Source organism: Entelurus aequoreus, linkage group LG12 (assembly GCF_033978785.1).
Source record: "Entelurus aequoreus isolate RoL-2023_Sb linkage group LG12, RoL_Eaeq_v1.1, whole genome shotgun sequence".
Classification (NCBI taxonomy): Eukaryota; Metazoa; Chordata; class Actinopteri; order Syngnathiformes; family Syngnathidae; genus Entelurus; species Entelurus aequoreus.
Genome location: NC_084742.1, coordinates 64,693,237 through 64,714,837, shown reverse-complemented (window position 1 = coordinate 64,714,837; position 21,601 = coordinate 64,693,237). Strand labels below are relative to the sequence as shown.

Genomic DNA, 21,601 nt, shown 5'->3' with positions numbered 1-21,601 from the left:
CACTATCCGTTCCTTCTAAGTTGACTCTATCCGCTTGCTGTTTCTGTTTTTTACGCTTTTTCTTGTTTTTTTCCCCTGCCAAATTCCAGTCATCTCCCCTCCCGCCATCTGCTTCAATTCCTCCCATCTCACTTCCTGATCCGTCACTTGCGCCTGCCATCTCCTGCCCATTCACAGTCCAGCGTTTGCCAACCGTCAATCGAGCTCCGGTACGCCAGCCGCTTGTCCACTGTTGCAGCCGCCTCACCTGTTCCTGCTAGCTCACCCGCCCTGCCATGCTCACACCTGAGCCCAATTTATGGAGGCTACCATGGTAACTGCACCATAGCAACAGCCCCCTCCCTGTCAACACTTCCTGGTTCTTTACAGGAAGTGGGCGGAGCAATCTGCCGAAAAGGAAATTAAACATGCTGAACCCAACAATCAATTTAGAGAAAATAAAATAAAAACAATATAAACAAATAAGGAATTTTGGCTCCAACAACCACCTCTTTTAGCGCGTAATTTAAACATTTTAACAACATTTTCAACCCCCGTCGCAGTGCACTTCTCCTGCAGTAGCCCAACTTGACCACAGGAGGGCAGTGTTTTCACGTCTCTAAATGACAGAAGTTTCAGATGAGTTTTAAAACACTGGACGAATACGGAAATATTCTTTAAATTAAACTATCATTGACCACCTCCTTTAGCGCGTAATTTAAACATTTTAACAACATTTTCAACCCCCGTCGCAGCTCACTTCTCCTGCAGTAGCCCAACTTGACCACAGGAGGGCAGTGTTTTTATGTGTTTCAGATGACTTTTAAAACACTGGACAAAAAGGGAAATATTCTTTAAATTAAACTTTCATTGACCACCTCTTTTAGCGTGTAATTTAAAACATTTTAACAACATTTTCAACCCCGTCGCAGCTCACTTCTCCTGCAGTAGCCCAACTTGACCACAGGAGGGCAGTGTTTTTATGTGTTTCAGATGACTTTTAAAACACTGGACAAAAAGGGAAATATTCTTTAAATTAAACTTTCATTGACCACCCCCTTTAGCGCGTAATTTAAACATTTCAACATTTTCAACCCCCGTCGCAGCTCACTTCTCCTGCAGTAGCCCAACTTGACCACAGGAGGGCAGTGTTTTCACGTCTCTAAATGACAGAAGTTTCAGATGAGTTTTAAAACACTGGACAAATACGGAAATATTCTTTAAATTAAACTTTCATTGACCACCTCTTTTAGCGCGTAATTTAAACATTTTAACAACATTTTCAACCCCCGTCGCAGCTCACTTCTCCTGCAGTAGCCCAACTTGACCACAGGAGGGCAGTGTTTTTATGTGTTTCAGATGAGTTTTAAAACACTGGACAAATACGGAAATATTCTTTAAATTAAACTATCATTGACCACCTCTTTTAGCGCATAATTTAAACATTTTAACAACATTTTCAACCCCCGTCGCAGTGCACTTCTGCTGCGGTAGTCCAACTTGACCACAGGAGGGCAGTGTGTTTCAGATGAGTTTTAAAACACTGGACAAATGGATACGAAAATATTCTTTAAATGGAACTTTATTTTTCCATCCATTTTTGACATCAATGTTCCTTCATTTCCGTCCAACATTACATCCAAACACCATCATGTGATTCTCACACTCTTATCCAAATATGATCATTTATTTGCATAAAAGCCACAGCACCGACACATAAATCCCCTCCGCCGTGTGCTTCACCTAGTGGTGTCACTTTGTCAAATGTAAACAAAGGTGATCATTAAATAGAAAAATGGGCATAAACAAACATCTTCCAAAGATTACTGGACTTCATCGTCGTCGTCGTCATTTTCACAGATGATGGCTCCCGTCTGCAACCAAAGAAGTCCAATAAAGAGGCTTTATCAAGTGTGTGTGTGTGTGTGTGTGTGTGTGTGTGTGTGTGTGTGTGTGTGACGTACATAACCGCCGTGCTGCTTAGCCCAGGAGGAGAAGTGGTTCTGCAGGTAGGTGGCGCCGTATCCCATCAAGCGGTTCATGGGCAGTGTGTCAGCAGCAGACAGGCGACTTGTGACCTGCACACAACAACAACAACAACAACAACATTCTCCACATCAGTGCTGGTCAACTGGCGCCCCCCCGAGTTAAGTTCAAAACTGCCGTATTTTCCGGACCATAGGGCGCACCGGATTATAAGGCACATTAAAAGGAGTCTTTTTTCCCTCTTCTAAATGTAAAAGACTTCCTTGTGGTCTACATAACATGTGATGGTGGTTCTTTGCTCAAAATGTTGCATAGATGATGTTCTACACATCATCTTCAAGTCTCTTCAGGATGCGCCGTTCTGTGGGCGGGTCTTGCTTACGTGCCTCCACTTCGACAGCGTCTTTTCTCCGTCAGACTTGACTTCAATCAATAACAGAGCAGCATCTCCTCATCCGTGGCTCGCTAGTGCAACAACAACAACAATGTGGGAAAAAAAACCATCTGGCCGGAAGTCTCTAATAACTAAAGTTCCTTGGGTGAATAATGTAAACTCACTACACCGGTATGTTTTAGCGCTTTCATGGTGAGTTCACTGACAGATATAAGTAGGAACTTTACACTACTTTATATTACAAATGGCAACAATGGAGGATGAATGTCACATAACAAGAAATTAAGAGAAAAATAAGCTTATCGACTACGGTGTTATAAAAGGAGGACGGCCCCAATTTTTCAGGACTTATGCAGATCCCAAATACAGATCAGCAGGTAAGAAAAGTTGCTTTTGCATAACATTGCGAAACAAAACGCCAGATAATATGTCTTACCTTATACACACACCATAATAATACTCCTATGTTGAAGCACAGTACAATCCATCAAGCGGTGTGGCTTCATAGCTTACCAGAGTCCTACTAAAACATTCTGATACATTTTGAGTGCCGTGTGTAATGTTCTATATTCTCAATGGAACATAGAACATGTTGGTGTTGTTTACTTGAGTCATATTGCAGTCTACACGTATCTCTTATGTGTGACTGCCATCATAGTGCAGTCTACATGTATCTCTTATGTGTGACTGCCATCATAGTGCAGTCTGCACGTATCTCTTATGTGTGACTGCCATTATAGTCTATATTGCAGTACTATAAGGCGTATTTTTCGCCTTATAGTAAAAATACAGTAGTTGAATAGTCCTGCTCTACGGATTTAAATAAAAAACAAGTTTTTAATTCTTCTCACTTCACAGGCGACGGCTATCTGAGTCTGTGGTGAAGTCTGAGGACCGGGAGCTTCAGGGTCCGGGTTGAAGAGGCCCATCCTGATCAGGACCGTCTGCATCAACCTCTCATAGAAGGTGTAGTTCCACAGCTGCGTGTTCCTTAAAGCGTCTCTCAGCTCCTGTGGAACACGTTAGTTCAGTTGGACACCAGCCGGGGTCTAGACCGTGGACTCTGTCACCCACCTCGGCCACCTGTCGGTCGTAGTGGTCTCCACACTCCCTCAGCAGGAGGCCAATCAGCTTCTCCACGTTGGCGTCCTCTGGACACAACACAGCACGCCCACGTCAACCAATCAGCTTCCACCGCGTACTCCTCACCACTCACCTTCGGGCGAGTCCGGCTCCACCTCGGGCGGGACGAAGGGAATGTCGTCGGCGATGTCCGTCAGCCTGCTCGCCACTATCTCGATCTCGTCCACTTCCTCGTGGTCACCTGAGGTGCAGCCATTGAAAGTATAAATATAAATGTCCCCACCACCTACAGGGGGCGCCACAATGCAGTTTGGTCATGTGATTAGATGACAGTAGAACCTGCACATAGGTTGATCACATGTGGTCTGTGAGGGTCTCCAGGAGTTCTGTCCGTCTCTGGTTTGATGCATCTCAAAATGCTGGTCAGACGTTTCCATCGCCGCTTCTTCTTCTTCTTGGCCGGCGTCTTCTCGTGCTCGCTCTTTGGCGAGGTGGCGTCGGCCGGGTCCTCCACCGACGACTCGCTGGGCTTTTCCCCCCGCCGCCTCTGGGCGTACACCATCATGAGGCGGAACTCCACGGCGTTCTGCAGGTTCGCCACGTCTGAGGTGGCTTCTTGGCCGTCGCCGTCGGCGAAGGGGTCGTGGATTTCTATGTGTCCGTTTGCCATGATGGCGTCCTGGGGGGGAGACGCTGACGTGAAGAAGAAAAGTGGAAATATTCTCTTGGCTAATATGACTAATGCTGCTTTTATCCTGTTTTTGTTGACTTACACTGTACTAAATGCTGCTTTTATGCTCTTGTTGTTGACTTACACTGTACTAAATACTGCTTTTATGCCCTTTTTGTTGACTTACACTGTGCTAAATGCTGCTTTTATCCTGTTTTTGTTGACTTACACTGTACTAAATACTGCTTTTATGCTCTTGTTGTTGACTTACACTGTACTAAATACTGCTTTTATGCCCTTTTTGTTGACTTACACTGTGCTAAATGCTGCTTTTATCCTGTTTTTGTAGACTTACACTGTACTAAATACTGCTTTTACTGTCTTTTTGTTGACTTACACTGTACTAAATACTGCTTTTATCCTCTTTTTGTTGACTTACACTGTACTAAATACTGCTTTTATCCTCTTTTTGTTGACTTACACTGTACTAAATACTGCTTTTATCCTCTTTTTGTTGACTTACACTGTACTAAATACTGCTTTTATCCTCTTTTTGTTCACTTACACTGTGCTAAATACTGCTTTTATCCTCTTTTTGTAGACTTACACTGTACTAAATACTGCTTTTATCCTCTTTTTGTTGACTTACACTGTACTAAATACTGCTTTTATCCTGTTTTTGTTGACTTATACTGTACTAAATACTGCTTTTATGCTCTTTTTGTTGACTTACACGGTACTAAATACTGCTTTTGTGCTCTTTTTGTTGACTTACACTGTGCTAAATGCTGCTTTTATGCTCTTTTTGTAGACTTACACGGTACTAAATACTGCTTTTATGCTCTTTTTGTTGACTTACACGGTACTAAATACTGCTTTTGTGCTCTTTTTGTTGACTTACACTGTACTAAATGCTGCTTTTATGCTCTTTTTGTTGACTTACACGGTACTAAATACTGCTTTTATGCTCTTTTTGTTGACTTACACTGTGCTAAATGCTGCTTTTATCCTCTTTTTGTTCACTTACACTGTGCTAAATGCTGCTTTTATCCTGTTTTTGTTGACTTACACTGTACTAAATACTGCTTTCATCCTCTTTTTGTTGACTTACACTGTACTAAATACTGCTTTTATCCTGTTTTTGTTGACTTACACTGTACTAAATGCTGCTTTTATCCTGGATTTTGTTGACTTACACTGTACTAAATACTGCTTTTATCCTCTTTTTGTTGACTTACACTGTACTAAATACTGCTTTTATCCTCTTTTGTATTAAACACTGCTTTTACTGTCTTTTTGTTGACTTACACTGTACTAAATACTGCTTTTATTCTATTTTTGTTGACTTACACTGTACTAAATACTGCTTTTATCCTGTTTTTGTTGACTTACACTGTACTAAATACTGCTTTTATGCTCTTTTTGTTGACTTATACTGTACTAAATGCTGCTTTTATCCTGTTTTTGTTGACTTACACTGTACTAAATACTGCTTTTATCCTGTTTTTGTTGACTTACACTGTACTAAATACTGCTTTTATGCTCTTTTTGTTGACTTACACTGTACTAAATGCTGCTTTTATGCTCTTTTTGTTGACTTACACTGAATACTGCTTTTATGCTCTTTTTGTTGACTTACATTGTACTAAATGCTGCTTTTATGCCCTTTTTGTTTACTTACATTGTACTAAATGCTGCTTTTATCCTGTTTTTGTTGACTTACACTGTACTAAATACTGCTTTTATCCTCTTTTTGTTGACTTACACTGTACTAAATACTGCTTTTATCCTATTTTTGTTGACTTACACTGTACTAAATACTGCTTTTATCCTGTTTTTGTTGACTTACACTGTACTAAATGCTGCTTTTATCCTGGATTTTGTTGACTTACACTGTACTAAATACTGGTTATATCCTCTTTTTGTTGACTTACACTGTACTAAATACTGCTTTTATCCTCTTTTTGTTGACTTCACTGTACTAAATACTGCTTTTATCCTCTTTTTGTTGACTTACACTGTACTAAATACTGCTTTTATTCTATTTTTGTTGACTTACACTGTACTAAATACCAGAGGTGTGGACTCGAGTCACATGACTTGGACTCGAGTCAGACTCGAGTCATGAATTTGATGACTTTAGACTCGACTTGACAAAATGTAAAGAGACTTGCAACTCGACTTAGACTTTAACATCAATGACTTGTGACTTCACTTGGACTTGAGGCTTTTGACTTGACATGACTTGCTACTTTCCCCAAAACCCAAACCTTAAAAAGTTATTTGGGAGCGCTCCGTATCTTTCATTTTATACGTCTGTGTCTATAAGCGTGTGTGCTGCTTGTCAGCGTGTGTGCTCTCAGTACAACAGCCAATCAAATGAAATCTACGTTGTTTTCATCCCACAGCTCTCATCCAATCAAATTGCAGGACAACCACCGAACATGAGTTGTCAAACAATGCGGCAGTGAGAAACAATTATGCCAAAGTTGGTTTCGTTCAGGTATAAAAACTACGACTTGGTCAACAAAAAACAAATTGCCGTATGCAAATCACGCAGTTGGAATATTACAGACGGAGACGCAACAACTTCCAACTTCGTTCGACATTTGAAGTTGCACAAAGAAGGGTAAGTTTTGAATGTAAGATAACGTTTATTGGCTAAGTAACATGACTTTTATTTGCTGTGTAGTTAAATGAGTGAGGCTGTAAACTCACTGCTAACGTCATAACCATAGACATGTTCTAAGGGTACGCAGCATTGAGCGCTACTGCCTACTGGCGCAGACGAGACGCGGAGCCGCCATCTTGGAGTGGTGATCTGCTCCACTCAGTGCAATTCATTTGCAGGAGCAATGAACTGTCAGCAAATTTAATTCATCTTACCTCACTGAATACCACTGATTTTCACGCGTTTTTTTTGTCATACGTGTAGCTATGATAACGGACACATGTTTTGGCGTTTTTATTATTCATAGTTTGCTTAACAGTAATATAATATTCTTATATGCTATAAGTGACCAGACGTCCGAGATCAAAACTGGGAATATAAGCCCAGAGAAAGGGGGAAAAAAACGGTCAGCTATTTTTAAGTTGAAGAAACAATATGATTAGATTATATATACATGCGTATATCCTACATAAACAATGTATGAATACATTAGATATCTATATATTTTAGGGACCTATAGACTGTAACTGTTGCTGCAGCAGCAGAGAGTTTATTCTGTCTTGACACTTTGTATTGATATTTTGTATTACATTCTTCCCTTAAATGATCATGTTTACAGTGATTGTTTTATATCTATTTTTTATGTATGTCGCTTTGGATAAAAGCGTCTGCCAAATACTTAAACATATATAAACACCTGACAGTCTTTATATCAGCTAAAACCACCAATCTGTTTCACTGGATTCAGAATAAAACCAAATGCTGTCTTACCCAACAATGTTAGTATTTGAATATTGTTACTTGAAGACTTATTCCTGGTTACAATTATACTGTTAAGAAAGTATTGTCTTATACTTTGCCTAAAATGAGAATGCATCATAATCAGTGGCGGCTGGTGAATTTTGTTTTAGGTGGGGCTGAAAGTTTGTAAACCAAACCCCTGTAGGGGCGTCATCCTCCCCCAGAAGATTTATTTGTGATTCTCACATACAAATATTGAATATCTTTGCTCCTTCTCAACTCTGTGGTAATGTTATTTTCATAAAATACAACCAATAGTATGTTAATGTTTGTTTTTGCAAATGTGTTTATTCTGTAAAGGAATTAGTTAAATGTTTAAAATTGTTTAAACTATTAAAATTACTGTTAATAGTGCTATTATGAATTGCAATGTCAGCACCATTTTTTTTTCCTGCAATTTCAAATGCACTTGTTTTAATAAATAAATACAGCGGTTTAAAAGCATACACAATCTGTGTAAAAATATTAGTCTGTGGTTAAAAGGACTTGAAAGGACTCGAAACTCAAAATGCAGGACTTGGGACTTGACTTGAGACTTTCTAGTCTTGACTTTGGACTTGACTCTGGACTTGCCTGTCTTGACTCGGGACTTGACTCGAGACTTGAGGGCAAAGACTTGAGACTTACTTGTGACTTGCAAAGCAATGACTTGGTCCCACCTCTGCTAAATACTGCTTTTATCCTGTTTTTGTAGACTTACACTGTACTAAATGCTGCTTATATCCTCTTTTTGTTCACTTACACTGTGCTAAATGCTGCTTTTATCCTGTTTTTGTTGACTTACACTGTGCTAAATGCTGCTTTTATCCTCTTTTTGTTGACTTACACTGTACTAAATACTGCTTTTATCCTCTTTTTGTAGACTTACACTGTACTAAATACTGCTTTACTGTCTTTTTGTTGACTTACACTGTACTAAATACTGCTTTTACTGTCTTTTTGTTGACTTACACTGTACTAAATACTGCTTTTATCCTCTTTTTGTAGACTTACACTGTACTAAATACTGCTTTTACTGTCTTTTTGTTGACTTACACTGTACTAAATACTGCTTTTATTCTATTTTTGTTGACTTACACTGTGCTAAATACTGCTTTTATCCTGTTTTTGTAGACTTACACTGTACTAAATACTGCTTTTATCGTGTTTTTGTTGACTTACACTGTACTAAATACTGTTTGTATCCTCTTGTTGTTGACTTACACTGTACTAAATACTGCTTTTATGCTCTTTTTGTTGACTTATACTGTACTAAATGCTGCTTTTATCCTGTTTTTGTTGACTTACACTGTACTAAATACTGCTTTTATCCTGTTTTTGTTGACTTACACTGTACTAAATGCTGCTTTTATGCTCTTTTTGTAGACTTACACTACTAAATGCTGCTTTTATGCTCTTTTTGTTGACTTACACTGAATACTGCTTTTATGCTCTTTTTGTTGACTTACATTGTACTAAATGCTGCTTTTATGCTCTTTTTGTTTACTTACATTGTACTAAATGCTGCTTTTATCGTGTTTTTGTTGACTTACACTGTACTAAATACTGCTTTTATGCTCTTTTTGTTGACTTACACTGTACTAAATGCTGCTTTTATGCTCTTTTTGTTGGCTTACACTGTACTAAATGCTTTTATCCTGTTTTTGTTGACTTACACTGTACTAAATACTGCTTTTATGCTCTTTTTGTTGACTAACACTGTACTAAATGCTGCTTTTATTCTCTTTTTGTTGACTTACACTGTACTAAATACTACTTTTATCATGTTTTTGTTGACTTACGATGTGCTAAATGCTGCTTTTATCATGTTTTTGTTGACTTATACTGTGCTAAATACTACTTTTATCGTGTTTTTGTTGACTTACACTGTACTAAATACTACTTTTATCATGTTTTTGTTGACTTACACTGTACTAAATACTGCTTGTATCCTCTTGTTGACTTACACTGTACTAAATACAGCTTTTATCCTTTTTGTTGACTTACACTGTACTAAATACTGCTTTTATCCTGTTTTTGTTGACTTACTTTTAATGTCATGATTTTAATAGTTCGGCCTGCGTGTGCAGATTTTTCTCCATGTGGCCCCTGAGCTAAAATGACTTTGACACCCCTGGTTTAACACATCACAGGATTTTCTGTTAAAATAAAGTCAATTATGACATTTTTGTTGGCTCCTGTAGTTTGAAAAGTGTCGAAAAGTAATTAAATACATTTTGGTACCGGTTTTGGTACCTCGACAGCCCTACACGGTACTATTTATAGTGCTGGTTTCTGTTTCCATGTTCCCCTCCTTTGGTGATTTGTCTCCCCCTAGTGGTGGTTCAAAGACTATCCGCGATAAAGTCAACTGACCTTAAACTGATCTTTGGACTTCTCCAACCTCGAAATGAAATTTATCGGACATGAAAAAATAAAACACGCAATGATAGCTCAATCGCAAACGTAATTGAATCGATTTTAAAAGGAAGAAAGACAAAAGTAGCACAATTCAGTTAAAACCGGCAAAACTAGGTGGTAACTTTGAACTGAATATTGAATTAACTGCGACATTTTAGGTGTGAATCGTTACTCTTCTTGTCGACATTTTAATAATAAAATGCTTACTTTCGTCGCGACGCGCACTTAAAACAAAGTAGGATAAAAAAAAATTAGCTTATTAATTCATTCGAAACTTACGCGATGTTGACCAACAGCTAAGACACAAACTGTCAGATTCGAGTATTTTCCGGTATTTGTTGTTGAAACTGGTGGGTATAAAACAAAGATACACACATGATTACTTACAGAGAGAAGACTTTAAAAGGCAAACAAGTCCCAACAAGTCCTCCTTAAAGACTTTACTCTTACTTCCTTTTGGAGCTGCTTCGTCACGTAAAGCTTTTTACGTGTTACGTCACGATGACGTCATGACGTAGGACACACGTGCTCCTGCGCTTGACAACAACCAGCCCAAGTATGCACTTTTTAGTGAATACATTTGATTTGACTCACAATTAAAACATTAAAGTCAACTTTTGGTGAATAAAGTTTAAAATGTATGTAACCTTTATTCATGGGCTTTCCTCTTTGTGATGTTAAGTTCCTGTTATACGTTGTTATACAGTATATATGCCGTGAGCTCTTATTTTGAAGGCGCTAAGAGCGGAAGGGATGACACGTTGTAGTGGAGCGGAGTTTTTTTTTTTTTAAAGAAAGTAAATAAAGCGGTCCTCGTGTAAAAGTGGAGCCTGCGTGTTTGTTATTTTGTAGTTTCATACAGTATAGGCGACATTTATAAACCCTCGGTTACATTACGTGTCATCTCTTCCGCTCTTAGCGCCTTCAAAATAAGAGCTCATGGCATATACTGTATAAGAGCGTAGAACAGGAATTTAACAGCACAAAGGGGAAAGCCCATAAAAATAGGTTACATTTATTTTGAATAATCCAAAATAAAAAAAACTCCTTCTTGACTGCGGTGATTTCTCTTAGGGAAACCACAGCTGTGCTCATAAAACAGGGGTGTCCAAACTTTTTCCACTGAGGGCCGCACACGGAAAAATTAAAGCATGTGGGGGCCATTTTGATATTTTTCATTTTCAAACCATAACAAAATATATGCATTTTTTTAAAATCTATTTTACCTTTAGGGGTCCCGGGGACCATAAAGGGTCTCAGTCATTAAAATGTTAAAAATAAGTCAGATTATTATTATTTTTAAATTATTTAACGCTTACAGTAAATTTCTATATCAACTTCAAGTTGATATAAAGTAATACAAATTAAAAAAAATGTTTTATGGCTTTTCTGTCAAAAACAACTTAGTTTTTTTTTTTTTTTATAGTAAAACTGAAATATGCAGTATTTAGTAATTAGAGCCCTAAAATATCAATAATGCAGGACACCATTGATTTTAATTATTTCATATCTTTGAGTAATCACAGTGAAAAGATAAATAAAAAATCACTAAATATATTTGGGATCCAAAAGGTGCCCCACTCATAAAGTGATACATTTTTATTAGGTTTTTTCTTTTACTTTCAACACTTAAGTTACGAGGTCAACTTCAGATATATCTGTCCATTTTATGCCGGAACTATTATTTTGTTTGTTTTATGCGCTTTTGTCAAAGAAAAATTTGATGTTTTTATATGGCTACTACACAATATATGCAATATTTACCACACAAAAATTATTCTAAAGTGAAATATTTGAAGTAATTGGAGCCCTGAAAATAATTCATTATAACATGGATTTTTTGTCATTACTATTATTTTTTGAGCAAAAAAAATAAAAATAAAATAAATAAATAAAATAAATAAATAATAAATAAATAAAATAAAATAAAAATAAAGAAAGACAAAAGAAAGAAAAAAACAGCCTGCATGGCAGCTTTTGTGTCAACATTGCAACTTTTTCTTGTTAGATTTTACCTCATTCCACTTTTTTTAATGTTCTTTTTTATTTTTACAATAGTATTTCCAGAAGGTGTGGCGGGCCGGTAAACAATTAGCTGCGGGCCGCACTTTGGACACCCCTGTCATAAAAGATCAACATACACGACTAATAAAACACTCTATCTTTTATTCAAATCTAAGCTGTTAATTGTGAAAAGTATGATTCGTTCCTGGAACAGGAAGCTGAATTGTGAAGAACTGATATAATAAATGTGTTGTTGTTGCAGAAAAAGAGGAACTAGTCGTTCAACGAAAAACACCAGAGGCCAGCATCAAAACTTCTTTTCACATTTTAAGAAAAATAAAAACAAAACACTTCAGCAGAAAGATAAAAAAAACTAAAAACTAACCTGGCAGGAAAACCAGGCATAAAACATTCCAAACAATAATTTAATAGTCAAAACAATCATCATTATAATAACAATGCATGTTTATGCAAATACTGTAGTGGAAAGTAATCAATGCCAAGGAGGTAAGAAAATGTCATGCAGAAACCAACACTGAGATAAAAGTGATAAAAACCAAAATGTGTTGATCAAAACAGGCCCCGCCCACAAGTCCTCCCTGTACAGGTGACCGCAACAAAAATAAAAAAGATCTGAGAAATGAAACCGAAAGTACACTGCAGAAGTTCAAACAGGAAACTGTACAAATATGTTCCTTTTCAACACGTTATTAACACGTTCCAAAACTGCTTAATTAAACAAAGTCCAAACAAACAAGGATTAATTACTGCGTGTGACCTAACTGACATAAATGTCCCTTGGCCTGGGTGTGAAAATGGCGTGGAGCGACGTGGAAAGCGTGCGGTTAAAGAAAAGGGAGGCTGACGCTTCTGTGTTCTGCAGTCCGAGGACGGAGGGGATGGAGACAAACAAAACCATCTTGAACCCGACCGGCACTGAAGCACCTTTAGCAAGTACTTCCATGCTCCACTAGCTTCAAAACATTAATGTAATGTAAACGACTAGAAGATAAATGCAAAAAAGACCTCATCTCTTCATATTGAATGGAATATGGCTCAGAGTTTTGTCACGCACACACATTCTTGTATTTGTTACCTTCTTGAGACCTCTGAAAAATGCCTCCCTCTTTAGGACCACCCTTTCTAGATATATAAAGATGTGTATTTACAACATTAATAATATATACATACTATGCAAATATAAAAAAGGTAAGCTTTTAGTACATTTTCTTAATTTTGTTTTGTTTTTAATCATTATTTACTTCCAAGTTATGACAGTATATCCCTATATACATATTTATTTATTTGTTATTAATTGTGGCCAAAAGGGGGCACCTTTCAATATCGTACACACACGTATTACATATGTCGGCCATAAAGGGAGCACTTCAAATTTTTACACACACACTTGTTATTTCATATGTTGACCAGAGGGGGGAGCACTTCAAATTTTTACACACACTTGTTATTTCATATGTTGACCAAAGGGGGGAGCACTTCAAATTTTTACACACACTTGTTATTTCATATGTTGACCAGAGGGGGGAGCACTTCAAATTTTTTACACACACTTGTTATTTCATATGTTGACCAGAGGGGGGGGGGGGGGCACTTTTAAAAGCGACACAGTCAATTTGAAAAATCCCTCCTTTTTTGGGACCACCCTCATTTTGATAGATGTCACCAGCAGGGGTGAAATTTTTTACTGTGGAAGGGGGCGTGGCCTGCGGGCCTGCCGCGGAGCGGGGTGTGTCGAAGCCAGCGGCAGGTGAGTAGATTGCCCAGCTGGGGCTGGTTATCTAATCACCTGTCGCCATACTTGCCAACCTTGAGACCTCCGAATTCGGGAGATTGGTGGGGTGGGGGTTTGAGGTGGGCGGGGCCGGGTTTGGTGGTAGCGGGGGTGTATATTGTAGCGTCCCGGAAGAGTTAGTGCTGCAAGGTGTTCCGGGTATTTGTTGTGTTGTGTTTATGTTGTGTTACGGTGCGGATGTTCTCCCGATATGTGTTTGTCATTCTTGTTTGGTGTGGGTTCACAGTGTGGCGCATATTTGCAACAGTGTTAAAGTTGTTTGTACGGCCACCCTCAGTGTGACCCGTATGGCTGTTGATCAAGTATGCCTTGCATTCACTTGTGTGTATGGAGGAAAAGCGGACTTGACGACAGGTTGTAGAGGACAGTACCTTTAAGGCACGCCCCCAATGTTGTTGTCCGGGTGGAAATCGGGAGAATGGTAGCCCCGGGGAGATTTTCGGGAGTGGCACTGAAATTCGGGAGTCTCCCGGTAAAATCGGGAGGGTTGGCAACTATGCCTGTCGCCCTAATTAGCAGCAGCCGGACCGAGACACGTGGTTGGAGTTGGGAGTTGCTGGACACGCACAGAGAGAGACACGGCGGACTGGAAAGTCAAACATATATTGCTGGAAAGCAAGCCACCCCGGGGGTTTATGCCGATAAAAGACTTGATTCCAACTGTCTACCGGGCTCCCGAAGATCTGTCGGCGTCAGGAGAACCCACCACAAGAGGGAAACCTCTACAAGTACATATTCCGTACAATTGACCACTAAATGGTAACACCCGAATACGTTTTTCAACTTGTTTAAGTCCACGTTAATCAATTCATGGTATATTTGACATATTTTATAAATGAGACATCGTCTATTAGATGCAATGTTATTGGGACCATGATTTATGTCATCACTTGTTCACACCTCCTCATATGGAAGATACTTTTCCTTGTTGGTGTCTCAAGAAGGGTAGAAATACAAGAACACACACACACACACACACACAGTGTATTAGGAGATGTGTTGGATGGCAGCTGAAGAACCACGTTTCCAGGTATCGTCCTTCCAACATCATACATCAATTGTGGTCATTTCCTGGCTGATATGATGGATTCTTACTCAAACCTATTTGCTGACATTTGGATGCAACTTTTTCCCACGACCAATATTCAAAACTGGACCGCTTTCGTCTGGTGATCAAAGTGTTTTGGAATCGATCAAACCCCGTTTCCATATGAGTTGGGAAATGGTGTTAGATGTAAATATAAACGGAATACAATGATTTGCAAATCATTTTCAACCCATATTCAGTTGAATATGCTACAAAGACAACATATTTGATGTTCAAACTCATTAACTTTATTTTTGCAAATAATAATCAACTTAGAATTTCATGGCTGCAACACGTGCCAAAGTAGTTGGGAAAGGGCATGTTCACCACTGTGTTACATGGCCTTTCCTTTTAACAACACTCAGTAAAGGTTTGGGAACTGAGGAGACACATTTTTGAAGCTTCTCAGGTGGAATTCTTTCCCATTCTTGCTTGATGTACAGCTTAAGTTGTTCAACAGTCCGGGGGTCTCCCTTGTGCTATTTTAGGCTTCACACATTTTCAATGGGAGACAGGTCTGGACTACAGGCAGGCCAGTCTAGTACCCGCACTCTTTTACTATGAAGCCACGTTGATGTAACACGTGGCTTGGCATTGTCTTGCTGAAATAAGCAGGGGCGTCCACGGTAACGTCGCTTGGATGGCAACATATGTTGCTCCAAAAGCTGTATGTACCTTTCAGCATTAATGGTGCCTTCACAGATGTGTAAGTTACCCATGTCTTGGGCACTAATACACCCCCATACCATCACACATGCTGGCTTTTACACTTTGCGCCTACAACAATCCGGATGGTTCTTTTCCTCTTTGACGTCCACAGTTTCCAAAAACAATTTGAAATGTGGACTCGTCAGACCACAGAACACTTTTCCACTTTGTATCAGTCCATCTTAGATGAGCTCAGGCCCAGCGAAGCCGACGGCGTTTCTGGGTGTTGTTGATAAACGGTTTTCGCCTTGCGTAGGAGAGTTTTAACTTGCACTTACAGATGTAGCGACCAACTGTAGTTACTGACAGTGGGTTTCTGAGGTGTTCCTGAGCCCATGTGGTGATATCCTTTACACACTGATGTGGCTTGTTGATGCAGTACAGCCTGAGGGATGGAAGGTCACGGGCTTAGCTGCTTACGTGCAGTGATTTCTCCAGATTCTCTGAACCCTTTGATGATATTACGGAGCGTAGATGGTGAAATCCCTAAATTCCTTGCAATAGCTGCTTGAGAAAGGTTTTTCTTAAACTGTTCAACAATTTGCTCAGGCATTTGTTGACAAAGTGGTGACCCTCGCCCCATCCTTGTTTGTGAATGACTGAGCATTTCATGGAATCTACTTTTATACCCAATCATGGCACCCACCTGTTCCCAATTTGCCTGTTCACCTGTGGGATGTTCCAAATAAGTGTTTGATGAGCATTCCTCAACTTTATCGGTATTTATTGCCACCTTTCCCAACTTCTTTGTCACGTGTTGCTGGCATCAAATTCTAAAGTTAATGATTATTTGCCCAAAAAAAAATCAGTTTGAACATCAAATATGTTGTCTTTGTAGCATATTCAACTGAATATGGGTTGAAAATGACTTGCAAATCATTGTATTCCGTTTATATTTACATCTAACACAATTTCCCAACTCATATGGAAACGGGGTTGGTAGAAACAAAGTACTTGGATGCGTAGCAAAGTTCCAACTCGGATAGAGAAGCTGCGTTTGACCGTAAAAACACGTTTTTTTTCAGTTGACCAACCTCAAAGTCCATCGAATATAATCAAATGTTTATGTAAACTTTACTTTTCTGTAGTTTCTTATGGTGTCGAAACAGTGCCAAACCCCCCGCAGGTAATAACCACAATCTGTGTGCGCAGAAACTCGGTTTCTCGTCCACACGCTCGGTGTTCCACTCTTTTGGAACAAAGAGGGGCGGGCCTCTGCAACTCCCCTCCTCTCTGATTGGTCGCCTAAAAGGCCTATTATCCGAGGGAATTGTTACCGTCGACTGTGTCCCCTCTGAAGATTAGTCTTTCGAGCAGAGCTGGGCAAATATTTGTGACTCCAGGGGCCACATTGAGAGAAAAATTGTGTCTGAGGGGCCAATGTGTACGTGTGTATAAATGATATATACACATTTAGCTGTAAAAACCTGCCTTTTTTTCCAGGAACACTAATACCAAAAGTCATAATGTCCGATAGAGTTCTAAAGAAGTCATGACAGACCACCTCAAAAAAATGGAATTTAAATTTTTTTTACAGAATAGGACACCCAAAATGTACAGGAAAATAATGAAAGTGGGTTTTACAATATCAACTATGAACAATAAAACACTGAATATTAACATTTATAATAATAATAATAATAATAGATTTTATTTGTAAAAAAACACTTTACATTGAGTAAACAACCTCAAAGTGCTACAGTGTATAAAAGCAAAAAAACCCCAAAAAATTAAAAGATAATAAAAAAATAAATACAAATAAAAACTAGGACAGCCAAATAGCTAAAACTAGTATGCATATATACATATAAAAAAAGGCTTTTTTTAAAAAAAGAAGGGTTTTTAAGCCTTTTTTAAAAGTATCCACAGTCTGTGGTGCCCTCAGGTGGTCAGGGAGAGCGTTCCACAGACTGGGAGCGTCGGAACATATTTTACTTCTCAGACCAGCTCCTCCATAGTTGCTGAGTTAAGTTAAAGTTAAAGTACCAATGATTGTCACACACACACTAGGTGTGGTGAAATGTGTCCTCTGCATTTGACCCATCCCCATGTTCACCCCCTGGGAGGTGAGGGGAGCAGTGGGCAGCAGCGGTGCCGCGCCCAGGAATAATTTTTGGTGATCTTTTACAATCAAGCAAAACAAAAACAAAAATGTAAAAAAACAGCAAAATATGAATGCAAAGTGTAATAAACACCTACAATATGATATTTTATCACTTTTACGCAGATATTTGTTGTAAAAATCTGCTTCTGCATCTGTCCCTGACTGAAAACAAACACACACACACACACACACACACATATATATATATATGTGTGGAGGGGGGCGTGGTCTGCGGGCCTGCCGCGGAGCGGGGTGTGGAAGGACCGGCCTCGAAGCACAGCTGGCAGGTGATTGGATTACCCAGCTGGGGCTGATCATCCAATCACCTGCCATGCTTATTAGCAGCAGCCGAGACGAGACAAGTCAGTGGGAGTTGGAGTTTGAGCCAGAAAAGACTGAAAAGTTGACAAAAAGAGTGCTGACCCGGCACGTGTGCGGACAATAAAAACATTGCAACCCCTGACCCACGAGCTCACGCGAGGATCTTTGTGTTGCATATTTACAAAACAATTTTTTTTTGGGACAAAAAGGCCATATATATATATAAAAAACATGAAAAATAATAAAATAGATATCAATAGATATATATGAAGTTGTTAAAAGATTTTAACGTGCGGAAATACGACCATATCACACCAATTCTCAAATCCCTTCACTGGCTTCCTGTTCCACTCAGGATTGAATACAAAGTCTCCCTACTAAAACCACCAGTGCCTCCATGGAAATGCCCCCCCCTCTACCTCAAAGAACTGCTCACCCCCAAATCCTCCACACGACACCACCGCTCCGGACAGTCTAACCTCCTCCAACCTCCGAGGACAAAGCTACGAACAATGGGAGACCTTTCTTTCTGCTCCGCCGCTCCCAGTCTGTGGAACGCTCTCCCTGACCACCTGAGGGCACCACAGACTGTGGATGCTTTTAAAAAAGGCTTAAAAACCCTTTTTAAAAAAGCTTTTTTTTTTTTTTTAGATACATGCATACTGGTTCTAGCTATTAGGCTGTTCTAGTTTTTATTTTTATTATCTTTTTATTTCTTTATTTTAATACACTGTAGCACTTTGAGGTTGTTTGCTCAATGTAAAGTGCTTTTTACAAATAAAATATATTATTATTAAAGTAAAATAAAAAATATTACATTTTTATTTTATATACTTTTATGTGTGTGGTCCCTTTCGGACTTGAAGAGTAGTAAGTGTGTATAGTCAATGTAAAAAAAAAAAAATTGCGCCAGGGTTAAAGTGACCAATATATAATTTTTTTTTTTTTTTTAATTAATTGTGGCCAAAAGGGGAACATTTCAATTTCTTACACACACTTATTACATATGTTGGCCATAGGGGGAGCACTTCAAATTTTTACACACACTTGCTTTTCATATGTTGACCAGAGGGGGACCACTTCAAATTTTTACACACATTTGTTATTTCATATGTTGACCAGAGGGGGAGCACTTCAAATTTTTACACAAAATTGTTATTTTATGTTGGCCAGAGGGGGAGCACTTCAAATTTTTACACACACTTGTTATTTCATACGTTGACCCGAGGGGGAGCACTTTTAAAAGCGACACACAGTCAATTTGAAAAATCCCTCCTTTTTAGGACCACCCTCATTTTGATAGATCTCACCACCAGGGGTGAAAATTTTGATTGATTTAAACTTTTATTAGTAGATTTCACAGTACAGTACTGTGGAGGGGGGCGTGGCCTGCAGGCCTGCCGCGGAGCGGGGTGTGTAAGGGCCGGCCTCGAAGCCAGCGGCAAGTGAGTAGATTGCCCAGCTGGGGCTGGTTTTATATACTTTTATGTGTGGGGTCCCTTTCGGACCCGAAGAGTAGTAAGTGTGTATGTAGTCAATGTAAAAGTTGCACGAGGGTTAAAGTGACCAATCAGAAAGGAGGGCTGTGTATCTAAGGCCCGCCCTATGTTCCAAGACAAAGGAACGTGTGCACAAAAGCCAAGCGAGCGCAGAATGTTTTTCCTGTGTGATTTTGGCCTTGCTATGACACCATGCTTTCTCCCAAATGACGTCACTGGGCGTGGAAGAGGCGGGGTTCATGCAATCAGCCACAAGGGGGCACTGATAGTTTGCTTTACAAGAAATGAGAAGCCAATCAAGAAGCGTGTGGACTGGTACGAGGTGACAGCCAGCGTGACATAAGCATACATTTGGTATTCAAAGCCATGGTTTTCCTAGGAGAGCAAGACGACGGAGAAGTGACACCCGCGTCACGTCTTTGGCACAAAAGGTTTGATGGGCTGAACGTAAAGCGTGAACGTCCTGAAACACACTTCCGGTCCCCACCTGGACAAAGTGCACTTTCGCTCCGACAGCACCGCCGCCAATAAATACAATTAGGAATAAATAAATAGAAATAAATAGCTGAGCAAATCAAAGATTGTCCGCCGCTGCTGTGGACTGAGACACGCCCCTTCGCTTTTTGATGCACAGTGTCAGCGTGAGAGTGTGTCAGTACATAAGTGTGTGCGTGTGTCAGTATGTAAGTGTGTGTGTAAGTGTGTGTCAGACTGCTGTTTCCAAGTCCTCGTGGGGCGGCGAGGAGGTTTTTTGGCTGCTCAGGTAGGAGGTCAGCTCAGAGTCTCCCTCCGCTTGGTCCACTGGCGTCTTCCCCTGGAACACACACACACACACAGACACACACACACACACACAACACACACACACTTGTTATCATTTGGAATTGGGACCAAGTTTTTGATCATGACTTGTGAGGACCACCCTTTCTACAGGTCGTGGAGGCATACAAAAAAAGAGGTAAAATGGCCACTGCCCAGTTACCCATATTTTTCGGAGTATAAGTCGCACCGGCCGAAAATGCATAATAAAGAAGGAAAAAAACAAATATAAGTCGCACTGGAGTGAGTATAAGTCGCATTTTTTGGGGAAATTTATTTGATGAAAGCCAACACCAAGAATAGACATTTGAAAGGCAATTTAAAATAAATAAAGAATAGTGAACAACAGGCTGAATAAGTGTACGTTATATCAACGGTCCCCAACCTTTTTGTAACTGCAGACCGGGGCGGGGGGACTGTATTGATATATATTGATATATAATGTAGGAAGCAGAATATTAATAACAGAAAGAAACAACCCTTTTGTGTGAATGAGTGTAAATGGGGGAGGGAGGTTTTTTGGGTTGGTGCACTAATTGTAAGTGTATCTTGTGTTTTTTATGTTGATTTAATTAAAAAATAAAATAAAATAAAATAAAATATATTTTTTATTTCTTGTGCGGCCCAGTACCAATCGATCCGCAGCCCGGTGGTTGGGGACCACTGCGTTATATGAGGCTTAAATAAGCAACTGAGAAGGTGCCTGGTATGTTAACGTAACATATTATGGTAAGAGTCATTCAAATAACTATAACATATAGAACATGCTATACGTTTACCAAACAATCTGTCACTCCTAATCGCTAAATCCCATGAAATCTTATACGTCTAGTAGGGGTGTGGGAAAAAATCGATTCGAATTCAAATCGCGATTCCTCACGTTGTGCGATTCAGAATCGATTCTCATTTTTAAAAAGTCGATTTTTAATAATTTTTTATTATTATTTAGAAAAATTCTTTTTTTTATTTTTAAATTAATCAATCCAACAAAACAATACACAGAAATACCATAAAAATGCAATCCAATTCCAAACCCGACCCAGCAACACTCAGAACTGCAATAAACAGAGCAATTGAGAGGAGACACAAACACCACACAGAACAAACCAAAAGTAGTGAAACAAAAATGAATATTATCAACAATAGTATTAATATTAGCTACAATTTCAACATAGCAGTGATTAAAAATCCCTCATTGACATTATCATTAGACATTTATTAAAAAAAAAAAAAAAAGAACAATAGTGTCACAGTGGCTTACA

The 21,601-nt window shown here is 39.2% G+C and overlaps 2 protein-coding genes across 11 annotated transcripts in view; both read right to left on the bottom strand.

Annotated features, from left to right (window-relative positions):
* Positions 1-1,543: 1,543 nt before the first annotated feature.
* LOC133662924 (uncharacterized) lies at positions 1,544-10,504 on the bottom strand. Of its 2 annotated transcripts, none has more exons than XM_062067127.1 (7): positions 10,372-10,504; positions 3,782-4,121; positions 3,576-3,683; positions 3,434-3,510; positions 3,211-3,369; positions 1,944-2,057; positions 1,544-1,853 (listed from the first exon to the last, which is right to left on the bottom strand). In XM_062067127.1, exons 2-7 carry the CDS (start codon positions 4,110-4,112, stop codon positions 1,803-1,805), a joined length of 840 nt encoding a protein of 279 aa, XP_061923111.1. In that variant the 5' UTR covers positions 4,113-4,121; positions 10,372-10,504; the 3' UTR covers positions 1,544-1,802. The 2 variants fall into 2 exon arrangements, with proteins under 2 accessions (XP_061923111.1, XP_061923112.1); XM_062067128.1 differs by having other exon boundaries at positions 10,264-10,376.
* Positions 10,505-18,779: 8,275 nt separating this feature from the next.
* dgki (diacylglycerol kinase, iota) overlaps positions 18,780-21,601 on the bottom strand; it is a 195,921-nt gene continuing 193,099 nt past the window's right edge. For all 9 annotated transcript variants that reach the window (XM_062066438.1, XM_062066443.1, XM_062066439.1 and 6 more), the window contains one exon: positions 18,780-20,334. In XM_062066438.1, the coding sequence (XP_061922422.1) occupies positions 20,227-20,334 (108 nt within the window). In that variant the 3' untranslated portion in view covers positions 18,780-20,226. The remainder of the gene's footprint in view (positions 20,335-21,601) is intronic.

Coding starts and splice junctions, on each gene's coding strand:
- LOC133662924 (XM_062067127.1), bottom strand. CDS start 4,112: ATGGCAAACGGACACATAGAAATCCACGACCCCTTCGCCGACGGCGAC. Junction 3,684..3,781: donor TGTGATCAACCTATGTGCAG/GTTCTACTGTCA, acceptor GCTGCACCTCAG/GTGACCACGAGGAAGTGGAC. Junction 3,511..3,575: donor GGAGCCGGACTCGCCCGAAG/GTGAGTGGTGAG, acceptor TGTTGTGTCCAG/AGGACGCCAACGTGGAGAAG.